At 39.3% G+C, this 23823-nt stretch overlaps 2 protein-coding genes across 11 annotated transcripts in view; one reads left to right on the top strand and one right to left on the bottom strand.

Moving 5' to 3' along the window:
• TANC2 (tetratricopeptide repeat, ankyrin repeat and coiled-coil containing 2) overlaps positions 1–15486 on the bottom strand; it is a 357810-nt gene extending 342324 nt beyond the window's left edge. For 4 of the 10 annotated variants that reach the window (XM_073797500.1, XM_033848249.2, XM_073797502.1 and 1 more), the window contains exon 1: positions 15045–15485. The gene's annotated coding sequence lies outside the window, so the exon portion shown is untranslated. Of the gene's footprint in view, positions 1–15044 lie in introns of all 10 variants that reach the window. The other 6 variants (XM_073797499.1, XM_073797503.1, XM_033848251.2 and 3 more) reach the window with 4 other exon arrangements.
• Positions 14553–23823, top strand: part of LOC117309683 (uncharacterized) — a 98260-nt gene continuing 88989 nt past the window's right edge. Inside the window, exons 1-2 of the mRNA XM_073797024.1 lie at positions 14553–14988; positions 15058–15754. Coding sequence (XP_073653125.1) covers positions 14553–14988; positions 15058–15754 — 1133 coding nt within the window. The remainder of the gene's footprint in view (positions 14989–15057; positions 15755–23823) is intronic.

Below are 23823 nucleotides of genomic sequence, written 5' to 3'. Positions count from 1 at the left end.
GCTGGGCCCGTGAGCCATGGCCGTTGAGCCTGCGCGTCTGGAGCCTGTTCTCTGCAACGGGAGAGGCCACAACAGTGAGAGGCCCGTGTACCACAAAAAAAAAAAAAAAAGTCATCTTCCCAGACTAGACTTTTGCACAAGTAAAATAATTTTTCACAGCTTCTCTGAAATAAAGTTCAAGGGAAAGTTTACAGAGAAACCACGACTCCTTTTCTCCATCCTGAAGGAGGTAGACAATTAACCTTGCCTCCTTCTGTCTCTATGCTCGGTTCCTGGGCACGCTGAAGAAGTGGAGCTGGCACTGGTTCTGTCTTCTGAAAGGAACTTCAGAGCTGCGCCTGTGTGCTGCATATGTAAATCTGGGGTATCCAAATCATACTGAGAATCACCTTATTATATTTGCCCTAATTATGTAGCCCAAATTACATACCATTAAAATAAATTTCCCTTCCTTATTTTCCTCCAAACTCCTGATTTGACTATTTGGGGCTACAACCCAAAGAAGTTGTTACTATGCCTTAATACAAAATCTCACTGTACATCAACTGCATTTAAACTTCAAAAATTATTCTTACACCTGAACACCATTGCTGTTCTCAACATACAGTCAGAAAAAAACCTCATTATAGTATGAGGAAAGCTTAAATGTTAGTATAATATGAGGAAAGCTGAAGAAAATCTACAAAAAAGTAATTAGAGCAAGAAAGTAGGTCCCATCTAAGACATCCTGAGACCAAAATAATCTGATTTCCCAGATAGTTGTCCCTTATCTTGCAAGAAAAATTACTGCTCTCACCAAGCAAAAATACCACAGGTGAATCAAAAAGATTGTGTTTAGTAAAGATTTACTATATTGACTATAAAAACCATGGAGAATATCAATCTTCCTAACATGCTTTTCTAATCGTGTTACTTCTCTTGTTTCTACATTTTAGTCTCCTGTCCCTACCGCACCCCTCAAAAAAACCTCACTTTCCCTCCACTGTATTTACTCCCTACTAAAGGTTGATGACGACCTTCATCATCATCACATCAGCAGATAATAATTATTGAAATGCTTACTATATGCTAGAAACTGGGCTAAGCACTTTAGGTGCATTAATTTAATCCAAAATCCTATGAAACGAGTCTTTTACAGGATGAGAAAACTGAGGCTTCCATGGGTCAAATAACTTGCCACAAATCATACACCTAGCAACTAAAACAAGTCAGAATGTGATCTCAAATCTGTCAAACTCCAAAACCTGTGCTTGTAATCACTTCCTCCCTATATACTATGAGAAAATGTTTTAAAAATTTTTTAGTATGTAGCTCATTGTCTGGCATGTAAAATTCAATAAATATTTTCTGAAAGGATACGTTTAGTTTAATTATTCTGACATTCAAAGTTTCCCACTGGGAGAGAGAAGGAAATTCCCACTATTCCTTAAGACAAACCTTCTTCCCCAACCAAATTATAATCACTGGGGTCCACGGGATTTGAATCCTGGCAGTGGGGAAGGGAGGAGGAGAAGAGAACTTAGGCTTTTCTCCCAGTGTAAATAATAATTTCTCCTTGTTGTAATATCCCCACCTATACATATCTTATTATAAGCTCTTTGACATGTTTATATAAGTAAGGTACACAAACACATTCTAATAAGTAGTTACTACAAAGAAGAAACAATGCAGCCCAAACAGGTATATGAAGTACCAGCATTTGCAAATTAAAAGGATATAAAACAAAATGGGGACTACTCCTAGGAATCTATCCAACAGAAATTAAAACATATATCCACACTCAAAGCTTGTACCTGAATGTTTACAGCAGCACTATTCATAAGAAACAAAAACCAGAAACAATCCAAATGTCCATTATTTGGTGAATGGATAAACAAAACGCAGTATGTCTATACAATAGAATAATATTCAGCAATAAAAATCAAGTACTGATACATGCGCAACACGGATTAACCTCAAAAACATTACGCTAACTGAAAAGACAAAAGCAAAAGACTGCACAGTATAAAACAAAACTACGTATTGCATGATTCCATTTATATGAATGCCCAAAGGCCAATTTATAGAAACAGAAAGCAGATCTTTCTGTTGCCTAGGGATGGGGCTGGGAATGGAGACTGAATGCAAATGGGCTCAAGAGAATTTTGGGGGGTGATGGAAATACTGTAAAACTGGATTGTGGTGATGACTGCACAACTCTATAAATTTACCAATAATCACTGAATTATGCTGTTACAATAGCTGAATTTTGTTAAATGTAAATAATACCTCAATAAAGCTGTAAAAAAGAGAGTTGGATAAGGTGAACAAAGACAACTGTTTTTGTGGAGTCTGGTATAAATGAGATAAGAAATGGGGCGGTAGCTGGAAGGAGAAGTAAGGTTAAGAGGGAGTTCCTTTAAGATGAAAGAATTATCAATACAATGTTTTTATTCGGTTGACAGCAATCCAGAAAAGGAGAGATAGAGAAGAATTACAGGAAGAATGTCCTTGAGAAGGCAAGAAGGGGTGAGCTCTAATGGACAATTGGTGGGAATGGCCTTCAAGAGAAGAAAAGACAATTCACAATAACATTGGTATGCAGGTGGTAAGAAGATTATTTCTGTTAGTAAAATAGAAAGCAAAGTCACAAGCTGAAAGAGAGAAATGTGGAAAATTTGGGTGCAGGGGAAGGACAGGATCATCTAAGTGAATAGGAGTATGGAAGAACTAGAATAATACAGTAGGACAGCTTGGCAGCACTAAGCAAGGAATTTAAAGTCATTTGGTACTGGCCAAGAATTTAAAGTCAACACAGTTGTTCTGTTCCAGCCACATTCAGCTACAAGTATACAGGTGTAACATAAGTAGACTTAGTTTTAACCAGGCAATAACAACCAAGGAAAAAAGTTCAAATCAAGGGGGTTGAGGTAGAGGCAGGAGAGCAATTGTAATGATGGACTACGGGAATTCAGCTAGTTTAAAAAAAAAAAAAAAGTGAGGACATGAATGCATTGAAGAACAGCTGAAAAGGTGGTAAATTAAAAGGTCCCTGTGAGATCAAGGAATTAAGGTTCTTGGGTACTAGAAGAAATAAGCCTGAAAAAATGTAGGTGGTAATTGGAGAGTAAAATGCCAGAAATTGATATTATAGAAACTTGTAGTTTTGGGGTAATAACAAGTTCTAGGGCAGTGTCTCTCAATCCTGGCTGCACATTAAAGTCACCCTGGAAAACTGTTAAAAATATTATCCCAGGCCACACCTCAGACCAGGCAAAACAGACTCTCTGGGAGTAAGTTCTAGGCATCTGTAGTTTGTCAAAGCTTTCCAGTTAATGCAGATGCACTGAGAATTTAAAAACATCTGCACAGGACATGCCATAGAAGTGAATGGCTGAGTGGAGGAGAGGAAGTCAAGAGACCAGAATATCAGAAGGATCATGTGCGTGAATACTGAAATCGTCAATAATTACAGCTGGAGTAGTAGGAAACTAGCAGTGAGTCCAGAAGAAGTCTAGAAGCAAATATGAAAAAGCAAAGAGAATATTTAACCCACCTCACCAGGAGGAACCACCACTTAAGAACTCTCCAGGATAAGTAAGTGCCCTCAGCAGAGAGCTAAGTTTCAGTCAGAGCAAGAAGGTAGTAATGTTTAGAGAAGAGGTTAAAGATAAAAGGGAGTTTTGCAGATGACTGACAATGAGACCCAGAAGGCACAGAGAAGCGTTTCACAATCATAAAGGGATGAAAATTGAGATCAGGCAAGAGAGATGAAGGAAAGAGAAGGTCCAGATGAAACTACTGGAGGAGAAAAAAGCCAGGAAATCTCGGAAAGCAAGCTGCCGTATTTTTTAACACTACACAAAAACAACAGAAGAAAAAGCTCAGTGAAAGAAGCAGCTTTCCTGAACCCAGCCACATTCTAAAAGATTCATTTAACTAAGTTCAAGGAAAACTGAGTCACGGAAACGTATCAAGGTCAATCCCATATAAAGTTGTTACAAGAAAAGAGAGAACATGAAGTGGAATGACATCCCTGCAGACAATGAAAGTATGCCAGAAAGACATGCCCACATAACAGATCAAAATTAAAACATGCTATTTCAGAATGAGCTAAAAGACCTTAAGAAAATGACATAACATGAAAGAATAACAAATATAAGAACTATAAAAACTCATAACTCAGGTAAGAATTAAAAATAAAAGGAAAGACACATTCCAGAAATGAAGACAAGAGTAAATAAAAACAGTCCCTTAAGAAAAATAGAAGGTAAAAAAGAGAAAAAAAATTTAAACGCAAAAATAGAGATAAAAAGGATTTGAGAAAAAGTGACAAATACTGAAGACAGGCAAAGAAGATTGAACATACAGCTGATAGGAACTCCTGAAGAAGAAAATCAAAGCAAGGAACAGAACGCAGTCAAAACAATAATTCAAAAACACTTTTATGAAATAAAAAAATATTTCAGACTACCTTTTGAAAGTGCACAATGTGTACCTGAGAATATCAACTCAGAATGACCAAAATGACTTTACTATCACTAAACATTAAAGAATAAGAAGTAAAAAAAAGGGGGGGGGGGGACTGCAGTCAGTAAGGAAGAAATACAGAACTATACAGATAGGAATTAGACTCCAATAAATGAGGGATGAACTGGCAATACTGAGTTTCTCATGATATAAAAAGGATAAGGTGCATAATGAGGTTAGACCTGATAATCTCAAGGCATAAAAGGTGGCAAGACTTTTTGTGTAGAAGATAAAGAACGAGTTATTGATACTTAAAAAGAAAGGAGAATCAGACTGGCATCAGACTTACCTATTGCACAAGAAGCTTAAAGACAGTGGTATAAGGTGCCTACGCTATGTAGGAAAAAAAAGAATTATGATCCAAGAACACTATATCCAGCCAAGATACCCTTTACTGATCAAGAGAAAAGAAAGGCATCTTCACTTAAGCAAGGATTCAGAAATTATGCCACATACACTCTGAGGAAATGACTCCAAAATGTTATCAAATGTTTTTCTAGCACCTATTAAGATAGACTATTAAGATAGTCTCTTTTTTCCAGTCTCCACCACTCCCAGAGTTGTGGCTAGCAGTAGAGATGTGGCCAAACCCAATAACAATATCATATATGACCAGTCCTAGAAATAACTTCAGGAAACGTAGATCCTAAGGAATGTATATTTTGCCAACAAGCACAACAAGAAAGGCCTCAAAAAGATTCAGGCCAACATTTTCAAGACACTGAGCACCTGTACAGAGGCCAAAGAAGTGCTCATTAAGCCCAAAGTAATCAAATACAAGATCTTAAAAAGTGCCAGCCCTAAATCGGACAGGCTCACCCATAACATCCATCCCAGCTTCTAGAAGTATGCTTATTTTCACACTGTCAAGAGTACCAGGTTTAGCAACCAAACGGTGAGAGCCAAAGCCCAGGTCCCACAGAGTCCTCCCAAAGAGTCCAGAAAAAAAGGTTTTTGTCTATCAACTCTGAGGATCAAAGGATTCTACAAAACTTAGACTACTGTCTGCAGGCATCTCCTTTTGCTGTTTTATATAAATACAATACAAAGTCCCCCAACTCACCCCAAAAGAGAGAGAGAACCATACAGTTTTTAATCTCAAAATCTGTTAACATAACAAATTACGTTAATATTTAACTGTCCTTGCCTTCCTGGAATATACTGTCTTTTATATACACTGCTGGATTTATTTTGCTAATATTTTATTTAGAATGTTTGCTTGTCTACTTATGAGTAAGACTGGACTGATGTTTATAATAGAAAAAAAATGAAAACAATCGTAGTATCCTCTGTTGGAGAACAACAGACTAAACTATGGTGTAGTATGCTATGGAATGTTATTCAGCTTTTTAAATTAATTAAAGCTCCATTTACTAAACTGGAGACAGCCATGACATATTCTTAAATAAATAAAGCAAGTTACAAAAAGCGTGTGTGTGTGTGTGTGTGTGTGTGTGTGTGTGTGTGTGTGTGTGTGTGTGTGTGTGTGTGTGTGTGTGTGTGTGTATATGCTTAAAGGTTTTTGAGCAAAGAGAAAGATGGTAAAAAACAAAGTGTTGGTTAATGCTGGCTAAACCAACAAGGTCAAAGTGGAGAAGGAAAGGAAAATATTATTTTTTTCTTTATTCACCCCGGTTTGGTTACTTTAGTGGTTGCAAGCGGAGAAATACTTTTGTAATTTTTTAAAAAAAGCAGAAGCGTGGGGGGGAAGGGGAGAGATACCAATTATCTACTATAATTAATGACAAATTAACATTTGTTAACAACTAATAAATGGCTACCTTTAATACATCCAAAGACAAGATAGAATTATATTATCTAAAACAAGGAGAGGAATCATTATGAAGTTCATTTACTTAAAAATACAAAACAATCCTGGGGTTTCCCTGGTAGCTCAGAAGTTAAGAATCCCCCTGTCAATGCAGGGGACACGGGTTCAAGCCCTGGTCCAGGAAGATCCCACATCCGGGGAGCAACTAAGCCCGTACACCACAACTACTGAGCCTGCTCTCTAGAGCCCGTGAGCCACAACTACTGAGCCCACGTGCCACAACTACTGAAGCCTGCACACCTAGAGCTCGTGCCCCGCAACAAGAGAAGCCACCGAAATGAGAAGCCCACGCACTGCAAGGAAGAGTAGCCCCCGCTCGCCGCAACTAGAGAAAGCCCACACGCAGCAACGAAGACCCAACGCAGCCAAAAATAAATATAAATAAATAATTTTTTTTAAAAAGGTAAAAAAAAAAAAGAATGATTAAAAATACAAAACAATCCAATCTGGAACCAAAGTCGCATATAAGTGGTCTTTCTAAAGGCATTAAGCAAGATGTCTTCAGGATGAACTAGTTTTTATCTTACAACTAGCACAAACTGATCAGTTCATGGATATTACAACGACCAAGAATAAAACTAAGATAAAGTGAGTCACGTCCATTTAAAGAAAAATAGTCGGTGGATTACTGTTCGCATGATATGTAAACAGATTAGCAGAAATGGGCAAAATGTTACAGAAATCCTTGAAGCTTGGGAAGAAAGTGAGATTTTGATAGCTTGTTATACTAAAGAAAGAGGGGCAAACTTCTTTTGATGTATAATTTTACACTGTAAATAGACAAGTCCTTTTTATTAAGTAGATCACAAAAGACAATCAACCACCACGACTGTCACAAATTTTTTAAAAAGAAAAATTACAAAAAGCTAACAACATGGCGCATGGTGGTGGGTGAGTGGGGGATAAAGGTATCAAACAGAGAACACTTCAGTTATTCACAAAAATGAGAAATGTCTGTAAAAGTAGAAAATATTCACATGATCAAACTGAAAAAAAAAATTGTCAAAGGGCTCAATGTCTCAAGAAGTGCTGAGGTTTGCTATTTTATAGAGGAAATTAAAAATTAATTTTTCACAAGTTTGTGGTACTTAAAGGGAAATAGTGCAAAAAGAAATGCATACTAGGAGTCTGCCTAAGAGTTTATATTTTTAAGTTTACAGTTATTCAAGAACTTTTTCTCAGCTCTCATCAAATCCTTCATAAAAGAAAATTTCAAAGCACAAAATTAATGAGTAGCCGAATTACCACAGGTTTTTTTGTTTTGTTTTGTTTTAAATACCTTGCTAGGCTGAAAAGACAAAATAACAAGGAAAAGCTGGACAGACAATGCTAGTAAAACACTGTGGGGCGGAGCTATGTGAAGCACACATCAAAAAAACAGAAATCCAGGGCTTCCCTGGTGGCGCAGTGGTTTAGAGTCTGCCTGCCGATGCAGGGGACACGCGTTCGTGCTCCGGTCCAGGAAGATCCCACATGCCGCGGAGCAGCTGGGCCCGTGAGCCATGGCCGCTGAGCCTGCGTGTCGGGAGCCTGTGCTCCGCAATGGGAGAGGCCGCAACAGTGAGAGGCCCGCGTACCGCAAAAAAAAAACAAAAACAGAAATCCAGGACACTTTCCAAAACCTAATAAAACTTACCATTCATTAAGATCTAGACATTGTCCTAAGGATTTTTCACTGGCATTATTTCATTTCATCATCATCAAAACCCTGCAAGAGAGGTTTTAGCCCCTCACACAGCTAGTAAGTGACAGAGTGATAATCTCAACCTGTTTTCATGATTCAAAAGCTCACAAATTCATGTTCTCTCTACTATACAAAGGGTCTCATGATTGTAAAATTTCAAAAGCTACTTACAACCAAACAACAGTATTGTCACATCCTACAATATAGCAACATCTGAATAATAGCTTCCAAAGGAAGTCTCTCTTCCTCTTTAAATCCCTAAAAAGGAAGAGCTAAGATTTTCTGACGCTGAAGCAGCATTTGAGTGTGCAGTAAGTCTACATCCCACGTGTCTACTAAAGCTAATTACCTTCATTCACCCTAATTCACAATCTTTGGGAGCTCTACAGGATTCCATGGAATTTGAACAGAAACAGAATTCTAGAGTACAAATACCCATCAAGCTTCCTTAGTTTTGCGTTATCAAATTTCAGCAATTAGAGCTAGAAATTGTGGGACCTCACAACACAAGATTAGGAACAAAGGGCTACAAAGAGACTTCCTTCATTTAGGCAGAGGGAATTTACTGAGATGTGAGGCAGAGTCTCCTGTCTAAATGATTAAATCACAGTATCTACATACCCACTCCCATTTCCAAATTTAGTAACTAACAAATCGACTTATAAGGATAGATCCATTGGTGGGGAAAGGGAATTTCCATGGCAATAAAAAACTGGTGCCGTATCTCTTCATGTTGTTCATCTCTATGATCAGATATGTCATCTGATATAATCATATATGATAATGCAAGCATGGTGTTACAGACAAGCATGGCTACCTGGTCCAAAGACATCTGCTTGGAATAACAAAAGTTTTCCATTATTATTGCTCACATACTTTTCATTGTGAATTTTATGTCTGTAGTACTTGCTAATATTTACAAAAAGAAATATATAAGTCACTGTTTTTCTTTTCATGATACCTTTGCCATCTAAAGAAGACAGTAAAATTTATCAACATTGGCCAGTGAAACTTTAGGAAAGTGACAAACTTTAAAATATTTTTTCAACTATATTTTTCCTGGAGGTAGAGTGAATACCCAGGACACAATTCTGAACCGCAAATTTAGTTATTTAAGGAAGAATATGATATGTCTACCTTCAACTGAAAGATTACAGTAGTTAAAGGTAACTACTTACACATAGTAGTCAATAAATATTTAAGTGAAGGATTTAATATATTAATATACTGCATAAAACTCCAATTTTTCCAACATAACAAATCTAACTCAACTCATATACCTTAAACATAACGTGTCTGTACAATAAACTAATATACAAAAATCAATGTTTTTTTCATACGACCTTTTCTATACAAAATAAGTATATGAGAGACTAAAACCGGAGCAAACAAAGAAAAATGTTCTCTTACATGCTGTGCTCCAAAATCTCTCCACTTGGGATACCTCTTCTGAGAAAAAAAAGTAGAATCGAATAATGTATTTTGGCAGAAACTTCTTCAGGTAGACATAATATGGGTGTCATAAGGAGGCATAAGATGAGCCTGTCAGATAAATCATTACTAAGGCAATTAGATTTTTTTAAAACATACCAACAACATTATTCACTATAACGCAACTACTTGGTTTAAATAACTGACACCAGAATCTCTCAAGTTCCGATCAAAAGAAAGGCATTTGAGAAGTAAGATATACCATTCACTGAATAAAGGCAGAAGTTAATATTATGGGGAAGGAAAGGGTAAAGAAAGGGTGTGATTACGACTAACACCAACTTAATTCTTTTACCTCTTAAACTTAGTCATGTTTACCCTTAACTACTCAAGAACAAACAGAAGTTGAACATAACAAGATACTGTTGTAATGTGTGGCCCATAAAAAAGCAACTTACCTGATACTTATAACATCCACAAACATAGCTTTCAAATGATTTATAAACATTCTGTAAATAAAATAATTTGACCTAATAAAAGAAATTTGTTTCCCGAAAAAAATTATGGTATTACAATTATTTACTTAGAGCTTTCTAGAATATGAAAGATCCCTACCAGAAACTTTTTTCACTGATTGCATCCTCAACCTGCTTTAGCCTCCTAAAACCCAGGCCCAAACACCTTGTTCTCCACCTAATATTATCTCTTTTTAAAATTTATTTATTTATTTATTTTTGGCTGCGTTGGGTCTACGTTGCCGCACATGGGCTTTCTCTAGTTGCGAAGAGCAGGGGCTACTCTTTGTTGTGGTGTGCTGGCTTCTCACTGCAGTGGCTTCTCCTGTTGCGGAGTACGGGCTCTAGGCTCATGGGCTCAGTAGTTCTGGCACACGAGCTCAGTAGTTGTGGCTCTCGGGCTCTTGAGCACAGGCTCAGTAGTTGTGGTGCACGGTCTCAGTTGCTCCGTGGCATGTGGGATCTTCCCGGACCAGGGCTCGAACCCATGTCCCCTGCATTGGCAGGCAGACTCTTAAACACTGCACCACCAGGGAAGCCCCATCTAATATTATCTTGAATCGTAAATACTCAAGGTAAAAATATCCTCTAAAAGAAAGAAAAAGGACATTGGGTGGGGAAATATAGCTGTAAGTCTTTAAGCTCTTCTTGTAACCTATTTCTCTCCACAGACTTTTAGAGATTCATCAAGGTCGTGATGTAGTCTCTCAATCACCATACAGACATCTCCTTGACTCATTTTTTTTTAAATTGTAAACAATCTTCATCTAATACAAGTTATTACAAAAGATGCTATTCAAATAAACCAAGTGGTAGTTTTCATGGTATTATAACAAAGACTAAACTATTTATTTACACAGTGCCTTCTCTCCAAATGACAATAGTATTTGATGACTACAGGCACTCAACAGATACAATGCCGAGAAAAAAAAATCCAAATAATTAAACTAACTTCCAAACTATTTTATAACATTTGTTACCTCGATCAGACTCGTACTAGAAAAGTAAACAACCATCTGCAACCGCTTGTTCTAGCTCCTTGAAATAAAATCTGGGTACCATCAGGAAAAATATTACAGCTAACATTGGTGATCATGTGTAAGTACAATCCAACATAATTCAACTAGTGTGCCCAATCCGTACATCTCAGAGATTCAATTTTAATTCTGTTGTAAGAGGAAGTAATACGACAAGGAGAGAATTTTGATGCATTCCTTTAATCATACTTATTCTTTCTTATATCTAATTAGCATCAACTACCTTACAATTCCCCTTTGGGAACTACTGGTTTAGTATACTCTTTTCTAGGCCTACTTCCTTCTCCATTCAAAACAATGCACACAGTCATTCAGAAAATACTAAAAGAACAAAGGCCTTTATGAGGAAGGGCGGGGGAAGCTAGAGAGCTAGCATGAGACAGTCAAGAATCAATGACAGAAGAGGGAAATAAATCTACTACCGTTTAACCATGTTAGTAAAACTTTATGATAAAGATGCAAACAACAAATTAGGTTTTATAAGTATGCTAAAATGAACCATCAATCAATATAAATACAGAGCACGATCTGAGTCTGTGATGGTTTATTAAATAAACTAAAATATATAAACATACAAGAATAAGTCTTAGCCATAATCAGTAAATTGCCTTATCAACCAATGTATATAAAAATGAAGGAAGTGTTTGATTACATGACATATGTGATTCACAGAATGGCACAAAGTTTGATTAAGAGAAGAAAATAATTGTTAAGTACAGGAGGAGATATTCCATTTCTTAAACTGGGTAGAAGGTATATAAGTGTTGGCTGCATTACTAGTCTTCTACACTTTACACATTTTTATAAATATTATTTCAGATGTAGTCGACATCTGTAAAACAATGTTTAAGTGCAAGAAAAATCTGAGCAAATATTTGTTGGAAAAAAGAGGTAAAAAGTACATATACATCTAATCAGTTTTTGCTAATTATTTTTTTAAATAAATAGAGATCATAGGGACTTCCCTGGCGGTCCAGTGGTTAAGACTCTGCGCTTCCACCACAATGAAGAGTAGCCCCCACTGGCTGCAACTAGGGAGAGCCAGTGCGCAACAACGAAGACCCAACGCAGCCAAAGATAAATTAATTAAATAAGTTTTTTAAAAAAGTTTACTAGGAGGTTAGAATTTAAGAAAAAAGACTGCACTTCCACTGCAGGGGGCACAGGTGTGGCCAGTAAATAATTAATTAAAATTTTTAAAATAGAGATCGTAAAAACGTAAGTAGGTAGGAAAATAAGTTTCCTGTAGAAAACAATTTCTATAGCTCTACACAGAGATCTATATACTATTTCTTTAAAAGCACCACTAAACCTTTCCTGCACACTACGTGTACACACATATACACACAGACATACACACCAAATTACTTTAAAGTAAAACTTTCTACCTCCAAAGATCCCCCCAAAACCAACCTCCATCACAAATATTACCTTAACCCCATAAAAAATACTGATACTCCTCTACTCATAATCCCAGAAATAAATTACAAAAATAAATTCCTAAAGAGAAATGTTCATACTGTAAGTAACTGTATTTTTGGTGTATGTGTAGGCTTAGCATTTATGAGTCTTACTACCTACATGGGCCTATCCACATCTACAGTATTTGCTTTTTTATGATGGGCACCTGCATTTTAATGATGTGTGTCAATACTAATTTGATTGAGGGCAATATAGTATATTTATGAATAGCACAGAGTGTGGAGCCAGAGTTCCTGAATTGGAATTCAGCTCTTCCACTTGCTAACTAACTAATCTATTTCACATCTCAGTGTTTCAGTTTCTCATCTGTAAAATGGAAATAACAGTACATACCTCGTAGGGTGTTGGAACTGATTAAAACCTGTGTAACGGGACTGGCACGAAGTAGGTGCTATGTAAGGGTGAGCCATTACTACTAGCACTACTAGTAGTACCATCTTCCCAAACATACTGAAAACATTCTTAGCAATTCGAATTACTGGCTAAAATCAGATACTATTAAAAATAGACATTAAACCTGAAGCCTGACTGACAGTAAGTTTAAAGCCCTGCAACTCTGAATAGGTGATTATAAATCTACATAACCACTCTATCAAGAACAATCTGGGGAGAGCGGCTTTCCAAAGTGCAACTATCAATTTCTTCCCTTACACAAGGGGGCAGTGATAACAAGAAAAGAACTGGGCTCTGTGACACCTCCTCCTACAGACAGTAGGGGGTGGCAGTACATATGGCTTACAGTCAGAACAAAACAGGAAGACCCAACAGAATTGCTCTTTATTCTCCTCAGGCCCTCTCCTCTATGTTTTAGGCCCAACACAGCCTCAAGGTGAGAGACATATCAACAGAAAAGACTAAAACCCAAAATTAATCACCAAAGAAAATCCAGTTTTGCCTTTGAAGCAAATAATCCCTCAATGGCTAAATCTGGATCCAGGAGGAAGCCAATCAGTATGAATTTTAATTATCTGGCAAATTACTTACTGTTCTTCTTATAAGAACAACATTCAGGCAAGTAACTCCGTTTCTCTGCAAGAATTGTAACATAAGACACTAAAATCTCATCAATAATTAACTATACCCTAATGAACACATGCCGATATTTCTGCTTGTTTCATACTATACAGACATACACTCACTGAATGTATATAAGTTATATTAAATAGCTCATGGAGCTGTCTTTTGTTACTTCTGAAATTCCAGCTATGTTCTGACAATCCTCTCAAAACACAGATGTTCTTCTTAAATGGAAGTCACAATGTTTTGCAGCATGTGGATAATGATATATATATATATACACACACACACACACACACAAAGAGAGAGAGAATGAGAATATTTAATATTTCATTTCTGTGCTCACATTCCTGAGATGATCTACCTGGGAAATGCTGCAAGAAGCGTTCCACTGACAGTATCCATGTTGTTGCTTTTTATGCCACCTTTATTGTATTCAATTTTTTTCCTATTTTGCCACCCCAACATCAAGAATATTTCACTACTGTCATTCACCATAATTAGCCACTGCAACAGCTTTTGGCTTCAAACCCTCAAAATGCCTGAAAATTTATCCCTTTTGTTCACCATATTGTTTTGTTTTCCTCATTCCAGAAATTTTCACCTGTATAAAACTGAAGAAAGGGGCACCTATGAAAAAAGGTCCCTTTGCCTAATGATCTTGAACTCAGAATTATGGTCAAGATGTGGGGTGGGTTTTTTGTGTGGTTTTTTTTTTGGTTTGTTTTTTTCCTTTTCCTGGAGAGGAGCAGAGAAGACAGTGCAAGACACCCAAAACACCAAATCTTCTTCCTAATATTAATTACCATTGTTTATGTTTGGTGAAAACCATTTTAAACATTCCACACCTGGAACACAACACAGGATACAATTATATCAGTGCTCTACACGCTGACGGCAAACCCTGGAATTATTTAGCCCTATTTTTTCTTTCCCATCTCACAACCAGACACAATTTGCTTGTTTCTTTCACGTGGGCACTATCTCTATCTCAAAAAATAGCGTATCATAGCTCCTCTCGATTCCCTGTGTTAAAATATCTAGCCATGAGCCTTATTAATCTCTTCTTAGACTACGCCTCCTTTCCCAGAGAAATTAATAATATCACTAATAACACTTCTACCGTGAATTTCAACGCCACACAGGCCAACCCACCCTGTGCCTTACCTGGCACATTTCACAACTACTTTCATGCTGCATTCAGGGGGCACATTTTACAACTCGTTCTGCACCACATTCCCTGCCACGTTCAGCAATCTGCCTCGCATCTCCTCCGGGGTCCCCGTCATCCGGAGACTCTCTCGGTACCAAATTCCATGACACCTTCGGTGACACCGAAGTGGCCGATCCCGGACCCATCCGAAGCCACCCCGAGTGCCACATTTGGAGCCAACCTTCCCCACGCCCTGGACACCGGAGGCACTCCACTGCCCATTTCGCTGCCTCCCCGCTCGCCCCCGCCCCTCTCCCTGGAGCCCAGGCGTCGGAGGCGAACGCCGCTGTCACTGAAGCAACCTTCCCTTCCCGGGCTCCCTCACCTGCCGCTCTGAGAGGGGTTCGCTGCACCTCGGGGTCAAGCCCGCGTCCCCGGGGTCTCCTGTGAGAACCGCGCCGCCCGCCGGCGCCGCCCGCGATCCCAGAGCACCTCGCTGCGCTCCGACGCCCGCTGTGGGTCTGCGTCCGGGAAAGGCGCGGCCCGGCGGCTAGCGCAGCCCTCGGCGGTCCTCCTGTCAGCGGCGGCGCGGGTGCAGGCTCTCGCCCAGCGCGGCGGCGGCGGCGGCGGCGGGCAACTTGCTCCGCCTCGCGCGCTGCACAGCCAGGAGGTGAGCGCGAGGGGGATGGGAACGGGGGCGGGGCCGCCCGAAGGAGGCACGGAGGGCGGCGGCTGGAGGGCAGCGCTGGCGGCCCCGGGCCCGGCACTCGGAGCGCTCGTAGCTTCACCCGCCGGGCGGGCGGCTCGCACGAGGCAGCTGTGCAAGCGGGCCCCGCCGGAGCAGCGTACCCAGCAACCCGCGCCCGGCCGGCCGCTCGCTAGCGCCGCCGCCGCGCCGGGGGCGTCGCACCCTCAGAGGCCGCCCGCAGCCCCGCCCCCTCCGGGCCGGGGTGGGGAGGAGCGCGAGCGCGGAGGGAGAGCGCGTGCGTGGGAGCGCGTGCGTGGTGGAGCGCGCGCCCCCGCCCCCTCCACCGTTTGGGGGTGGGGAGTGGCGGGGAGAGAGAGAGAGGACCGAACCGTTTTCTCCGCGAAGAGGTTTGGCCCTGGCTCTGCCTCTCTGTGAGGTCTGGGCATTTCTCTTTCCTCAAGGGGCTTTGACTGGTGGGGTCGTGGGCATTCAGTGGGGAAGAGGGGAGGGGAGCTCAATAGCAGACAAGGCCCTGGATGGTTCGGCTCCGCCCCCAGGGTGATGTCACTCTCGAGGTGCTGCTGCTGTCACGTGCGCCCACTTCTGGGCCTGTCCTGATGCTTTGATGGCCAGAACGTTCCTCTAGATTTTCCCCACTTAAGTCACCTCATACACATATCACTCCTAGAAGTCGTCGAACCCTACAAATGTCAGTTATTCTTTCCCTGATGCTCAATTGTAATCTGTAGACTGCTTCAAAATGCCATAGTTGGCTGGTGTAGGAAACAGAATGAAGTGCAAAACCAGGAATGGGGGGATAGTGGGGAGGGGAGAGAGAGAAGGGAGAGCTATTATCTAGAATCATTGCTGAAATTCACCAACCACAGCTTGAGTGCCTGAGGTGAAGTTGTGACGCTGCTTCTGTTGCTGCCAGGTTGGACAAGAAGTAATGTGATTTTAAGGGCTAGTTGTTAAGGCACGGAAAGCCACCACAGCAAAGCCTCCTTGAAGGTCATATTTCCCTCACTTTCCTCCACCTAGATCTTCTTCCCCTTTACTCTTCCTTTCCCTTGCATCGTAGAACAACAAGTCAACTGTGGAAGATATCGGCACATAAATTTGTTCGTGTGCTTTAAGATGATGCAAAGCAATCACTGTTACCTATTCTGCCTGGTTAGCCTTTCTTCCGTAAACTGAGATGACCTTTCGTGGTCATCCGTTCCTTAATGAGACACCATGATTGGAAATAGATACACCAGATTACTTCAGTCAAGCAACCTGTGTCTGTGGTGTTTCTAAGATGGAGAGATTTGATAACAGTCCTTTAATCTGCTGCATCCAGGATTTTCTTTGTGTTTTTTTCAAAATTAGTATTAATTTCAGAATAATGCAGGAAATTGAATATGAAGCCATTTTGCAACAGCTAGTCTCTACAGTGAATTCTTGAAAAGTCAGAGCTAGAGCAGCTTTGAATACTACAGCTAAAATGGCAAGATGAAGGATTGGTCTATGGAATCTTTTGGTGATAACTCCAAAAAGTTAGATCACTCCAACTAAAACCTATTTATCTATGGTGATAGAGTCAGAGTAGTGATTACTTTGGAGGAATTGAATGAGTGGGGGGGGCAGGAGGGAGCCTTCTGGGTTGCTGGAAATGCTCAATACCTAGATCTTGTTAATGATTACAAGGGTTAACATATGTGCAAAACAATTGGTGTGCTTTATCTCAATTTTTAGAGATTTTTAAAAATTGTATACACAAAAGAGGCATTACAGCGTCATCAAGATGGGAGTCTGGAAACCTAGATTTGAATGTCAGTGTCACCCACCACTTACCAGCCTATGATACCTTGAGCAGGTCTGAGCCTTCTTTTTCTTTATCTAATATGGGTGATGTTACCTCACAGGATGGTTGTGAAGATTAAGTGAAATTATATTTGAGAAGTACTTATCACAGAGCCTGGTATATAATAAACGCTCAGGAAACATTAGCTATTGTTATGCTATTCTTGTTGCACTCAAATTTACCTTATTTAATTCTCTTTTGGTCTTTTTATTTATTTTAAAGATTACTTTGATTCTGAGCCTTTGCCTGTGAGTTTCACTGAGCTAATATTCCTTTCCCTAAGAAATAACAAAAGGCGGTTGGGGTGTAATGTATTGGTTTTCAAACTGGTTCAGGTGGTGATACTTAGAAATTATGGTGCTCATTGTGGAACACCATGAAATATTGTTAGATTGAATTCTGCCATATGGACTTGACACAATTTTACTAGCACTAAATCTGGCTACATTATGTTTATGCAGATCTCCCACATATTAAAAAAATGTATTTTTAAGAAATAATACATCTGCGTTTTTCCTCTAAAATTTGTTTGCAACTTTTCACTAGAAAGTACCAAAAGTTTAATAACAATTCACAAAATGAAAACCTTTAAATCCCTTCTTCCTGGAAATGGGAAAAATACTGTAACTGTTCAGTCTTAGCAGCAGAGCTCTTTATTGGATTTTCCCACAGTAAACTCTAATAGCTGTGACCCACAGGGTCTCTTGCTCTGATGAAGTGAGTAACTCTGACTCACTATCCTCATCATACTTCCAAAGATCCGTCTCCATTTCTTTCAGCCGACCTTTCCAAGATCCCATGTTCACACTGAGCAGTGCCAGTGCCCACTGGAATGAACTTATTGCTTCTCTGTTTCAATCATCTAACATGATGCTACTCAGCCAGTTCTCTTCCACATAGTTCTGCTGTTAAGTCTTGCTATTTGCTGCCACACTCTTAACTTTGTGGAGGAAACAGTCTGTCCCTGACAGAGGTAAGGGTGGGGTACGGTAGGGATGGAAAGCAACAATGTAGAGAGAAGCCACCTCTGTTCTCAACTTCTCACCCTGATTTCCTTTTCGGTCACTAATACCTGAAATCCTGAGAATGCTTTTTTTTTTTTTTTAACCTACTAAAACTCCATTCTAGTCAAGATGATAATTTAGTCTATAACTTAAACTTGGAAACATAATTTATGCCATGTAAGAGGAAGCTGTAAGTAATTGTCCATAAAGTGGCCCAACCATACTCTATACCTCCCAACTTTTCAGTGCCATCTATACCATTCAAAATTACCTTCCTTGCTTTGTCAACTCTGCACAATCACTCACCTCTGCATATGGCATATGTCTTCCCTGGCACCTCCAAGTCTCTTAAGTAAAGCATCAGGGCCACCTCTCTCTCCCTACTGAATAAAGAGTCATAACATCTACCATTGATGGATTGCCTACTGGCTGCAAATACTTTACTAAATGCCTTGTATATACTACTTCATTTAATTCTCACAACATCCTATCAGGTAAGTTTTTGGTTTTGCTTTTTTTATTTTATTCATTTGTTTAATTTTTGGCTGCATTGGATCTTCGCTGCTGCACGTGGGCTTTCTTTAGTTGCAGCGAGCGGGGGCTACCCTTTGTTGCGGTACGCAGGCTTCTCATTGCAGTGGCTTCTCTTGTTGCAGAGCACGGGCTCTAGGCACGCAGGCTTCAATAGTTGTGGCACACGGACTTAAGTAGTTGTGGCTCGCGGGCCCTAGAGCACAGGCTCAGTAGTTGTGGTGCACAGGCTTAGTTGCTCCACGGCATGTGGGATCTTCCCGGACCAGGGCTTGAACCCGTGTCCCCTGCGTTGGCAGGTGGATTCTTAACCACTGCGCCACCAGGGAAGTCTGAGTTGCTATTTTATTTCTTAACAAAGACAAGCAATGGCGTGAACTCTAAATAGACATGTTGCAAGTCAAAAAAACAGACCAGAAAGCAACAGGTGTGAATGAACAGAAGAGTATTTACTAATCAGGGGAGAAAACATCAGTTGGTAAGAGGTTGGAAAGGTGGGACAGGACTGAACTGAAGTGGGCACTGCCCAGGAAGGGAAACACCCTGGAATCTCTGAGCAGAAGAGTGACAAGAAGACAGTGTTTAAAATATTCATCTCATAGGGTAGATTTGAGCATGGAGGCACAAGTAATAATGATATGGGTAAGATACTACTATTACTATTTAAGGAGCTAAAGAAGAGGACAGCTTTAGTCAAGAACTGTGACAGTAGAGATAGAAAGGAATAGTCCCAACAGCCATTGCGTGGGAAGAATTAACAGAACTTTCTGAATAACTGAATGCAGAGGGTAAAGAACAGTGAGAAATGAAAATACAGCAAGATGACAAGACTAACTGCCTAGAAGACTGTGGTGCCTGTGACAGAAGCAGGGGAGTCAGAGGATTGGTGTTAAGGAGAAGAAAGAGATGGTTTTGGCATATTTTGTGTTGTAGTTCTTTACTGCTTTTGAGTTACAAATCACTTCTTTTGAGAATCTGACAGAATCAATGGATCCTTTTCTCAGGAAAAAAAAAATGGATTCATACTTATACATGTTATATGATTTGTAATGGACACCCATGGATTTGGCTGCTGGAGAGCTCTTGACCCCAGCTGGGCACATTAAAGCCCTTTCTGGAATTTTTGTACTTTATATCCAAAGGATCAAGTCAATCTGTCCCTAATAACTGAAGCAATGGATGCTGTTAGCTGATGTGGTTCCTAACACGTGAGCCCGAGAAACGAAGAATGCTCAAATGCATTTGAGTCCATGGATCCTTCACATTCCTATTCTTGGATTCCAGGACGTTTCCTAGTCCTTTGTTGGAATTCCTCCATGGTTCAGCTTGTTTGAGCCACATTTCTGCCATTTATATGAGAGGTCTGATTAATTCACAGGTTAAAGGTGTTAATTGAAACCCACCCATGGGCTCCAGGTAAGAACTCCTAATTTAAAGTAACTTGGAAATAGCTGGTAGAAAGATGGGATTTAGGTGAGAAAGGGAACATAGTGAATACTCAAGGAGAGGGAATATAGCACAGGTGTATAAGAGCAAGGACCCTGGACCCAGACTGCACTCAAATCCTAACTTAACTGTTTACTAAATGCGTGACCACAAGCAAGTTACTCTGCATTCCTAGATTTCAGGATACTCATCTGTGGATTGGGGATTAAAAACTATACCTACCTTATAGGGTGGATGTGAGGCTTAGGTTGGTACAGGTGCAAGTACCTGGTCCATAGCAAGTCTCTATGGACTATTATCATTCAATGTAACAGGCCTGTACCTAGGCATTTCACATATGTTATATTATTTAATCTAATCCTCATAAAAACTTTACAGGATTGGAATTATTCCCATTTTACTAGATGAAAACATTGTGGCTCAAAATAACTTGCCCCAGATCCCACAGTAAGAGACAAAATCCAAATTAAAATACAGAATATTTGAATAGAAAATGAAGAGGAAGATTTTCATTACAATTAATAGAGCATACTACCTATCCTAAGAATTAATGTGTATATATGTGTATATACTAATTATGTATATATATATTTATTCGGCATCTATCTCATATAGCGTCTATCACATATAGATGCTGGATATATATTTGTGAATTAAATTTATTAAATCATCCAGATCTGTAAAAAAGGGGATGGAAAGAGTGTTCATACCAACATAACCATTCTAATCCATGTACAATTTTGCATGTTAAAATTAAATACTGGCCCTCTGGAAGATATAATCATTTCTCATGATTTTAGTTAGCCTAAACCACACTTTCAGAGTCTAGTCCACTCTATGTTATGGACAAGCTAGAATTTGTGGACCTATAAAACTGAGGACAAGGCTCTGGACCTAGTTGACCTTTCAACCAAACTTCCTCAAAGAACCCTCACCTTCTTGCCATGCCCTTTCAATTCGTAACGACTTGAAACTGTGAAAGTACATTTACCATTAAAACTCAGACACCCTAGGTTATGGCTGAACCTTGAGAAACACCTTTACTTGGGGAAAGGGAAGTCAACAAAGGATACAGAGAAGCAATAGGCAGAAGGCACATTTGTATGTCTGGTACTGTTTTAGGCACAGACTTCTCCCTCGCTTCTCTACAGAGTTTGAAGGTACTTAGTATTGATCATGTAAATTCTATAAAAGATGCTTGGAAGGGAAAAGGAGGGTAAATAAAGTTCCATTTGGAACTCCCTATAGGTGGACCCCTAGTTTATTCCCTACCCATCCCCATGCAATTTCTCAGTACAATCCTGGTAACATATACAAAAGTTGACTATGAAAAAATTAAATGCACACATAATACAAGAGCATTTCCCCCAAAGAGCTGAAAGCAGTATTCAGTTGCTATTTGCAACTCACATTTAAGATATGATCTTTGATAAAGTATTTCCAGCGTGTATTATATTTCCTAATTTTGTCCTAACATCTACCTGACTGACGATAGAGTCCCTGCTTTGTATATAGCTAATGACTCCACCTTTGCTCAACTGGGTTATGTTTAGGAAACCTATGCTTCTTATTACTAGTATCAGCACTTCCATTTTCTACTCATTTATAAATAGTGGTAAAAAAATGTAATAAAATATTCAAATAATTGCATAAACAAATACTGAAAATGGTGATGATGCTGAAAATAAACTCTTGACTGGTAGGCTACACCACTGTGTAAGAGCATAAAACGTTCATTCATCTGCAAATGCATGAATATTATAATTCAATGTATTTTAAAATAACTGAGGAGTGGCATTGTATAAGAAAGTTTGAGTTGTTCCAAAGTTGAAACTATAAACATTGATGACCACCTATTTTGCACTCGTACTTGAAACATTTTTTCTTCAAGGACAACATACTAAAGGAATCACAACACTGTCATCATCAAGGGTATTTATTGTGCCCTAATACAAAGATGATGCCACTGACCCACCACTAATAAGACGTGAAGATTGAGTTGACTCTCCAGCATTGTGTGGGTTTTATTGAACCTGCCATATCCCCTCACTCAAAGCACCTAAGTAGTTGCAATGTAGTTAAATATTAAGAGAAGCAATCAGCAGCAAAGGGAGAATGATTGGCCATTACAGAGAATGACCACACAATCATGGTTTAGTACCACAGCCCTTATCAATTAGCCATGAGTAAGAGTAAAGGTAAGAATGCAGTAGAGTTGTGTAAATTGTCTTTGTTTTCTTCACATAATGGAATTATGAATTAATTTCTTTTTAATAAAAAGAGGCCTTAGATAATTTTTTAATTAATTTTTATTGGAGTATAGTTGATTTACAATGTTGTGTTAGTTTCTGCTGTACAGCAAAGTGAATAAGTTATACATATACATATATCCACTCTTTTTTTAGGTTCTTTTCCCATATAGGCCATTACAGAGTATTGAGTAGAGTTTCCTCTGCTATACAGTAGGTTCTTATTAGTTATCTATTTTATATATAGTAGTGTGTATATGTCAATCCCAATCTCCCAATTTATCCCTCCCCTGCCTTTCCCCCTTGGTAACCATAACTTTGTTTTCTACATCTGTGACTCTATTTCTGTTTTGTAAATAAGTTCATTTGTACCAAGGAAATGATTTTTTAATATAAGGGAATTATAGCTTTGTTGATGTGAAATGTAGAGATGTTTTAGTTATTAAAAAGAGGTGGGAGAAAGAAAAGGGAAATGAAGGTTTCGATTGGTTCCGAAGCCCAACTAACAATTTCTCTAGATTTAGTCAACCTGGCACACAATGTGAAAGGAACAAAAGGAAGTAAAGAATCAGAATTCAGTAGAGGAAAAGGAAAGGAGGCATTTTAATATTACATTATCAACCTGATAATTGTAATAAAACTTCATTTGTGTGAAACTCTGCTATCTGACAATCTTATCTATCTGAAGTACAGCAAGGAACCAAGGAAACAAAGGAGATGGAAAAAGACCTCTGCAGAAACAAAATAGAGCTCACCAAAGTCCATGCCCTAAAGATCACGCCCATTACTCCTAGAGATTTATCGAAGCCCTTTCTCAGAGGCTATTAATTTTTACTTGGATTCGATTTTAAAAGACCTGGCAACGTGGCTTCCAAACTCATAAAAAATTAGAAGCGGTAAACTAGAAGAGGAAGGAGAAACTATCCCATGTAGGCATGCAGATAGCAGTGAGAAGAGAACACGGCAAGTCTGTAAGCAGGGCAGAGAGGAAAAGAGGCATAAAAATTGACTTAATGATCAAAAAAGCACAGGAATTTAGTGCCTTTAGCAAGGGAAAAACAGTTCTATGTACCTCCATAGAGCTTGGGGAAGAAATTTTTAAGTCTGAGTCTATATTAACCCTGAGTAAATCAAGAAAATTATATTCAATATACAGACATTCTCAGAGTTTTGCAGCACTCAACGTTATGTAAGTAGTTCCATAAGGCACATAATGAAATTTTGAAGATATGAGAGATTTTATTTTATTTTTTTTGGCCACACGGCATGTGGGATCTTAGTTCCCCAATCAGGGATCGAACCCGTGCCCTCTGCATTGAAAGTGCAGAGCCTTAACCACTGGACCGCCAAGTCCCCAAGATATGAGAGATTTCATATCACATTGAGAAATGCAAAGAAGT

The sequence above is a fragment of the Tursiops truncatus genome, chromosome 20 (assembly GCF_011762595.2).
Source record: "Tursiops truncatus isolate mTurTru1 chromosome 20, mTurTru1.mat.Y, whole genome shotgun sequence".
NCBI classification, from domain to species: Eukaryota; Metazoa; Chordata; class Mammalia; order Artiodactyla; family Delphinidae; genus Tursiops; species Tursiops truncatus.
Note: the sequence above shows the minus strand (reverse complement) of the source record. Positions and strands in the feature narration are given on the sequence as shown.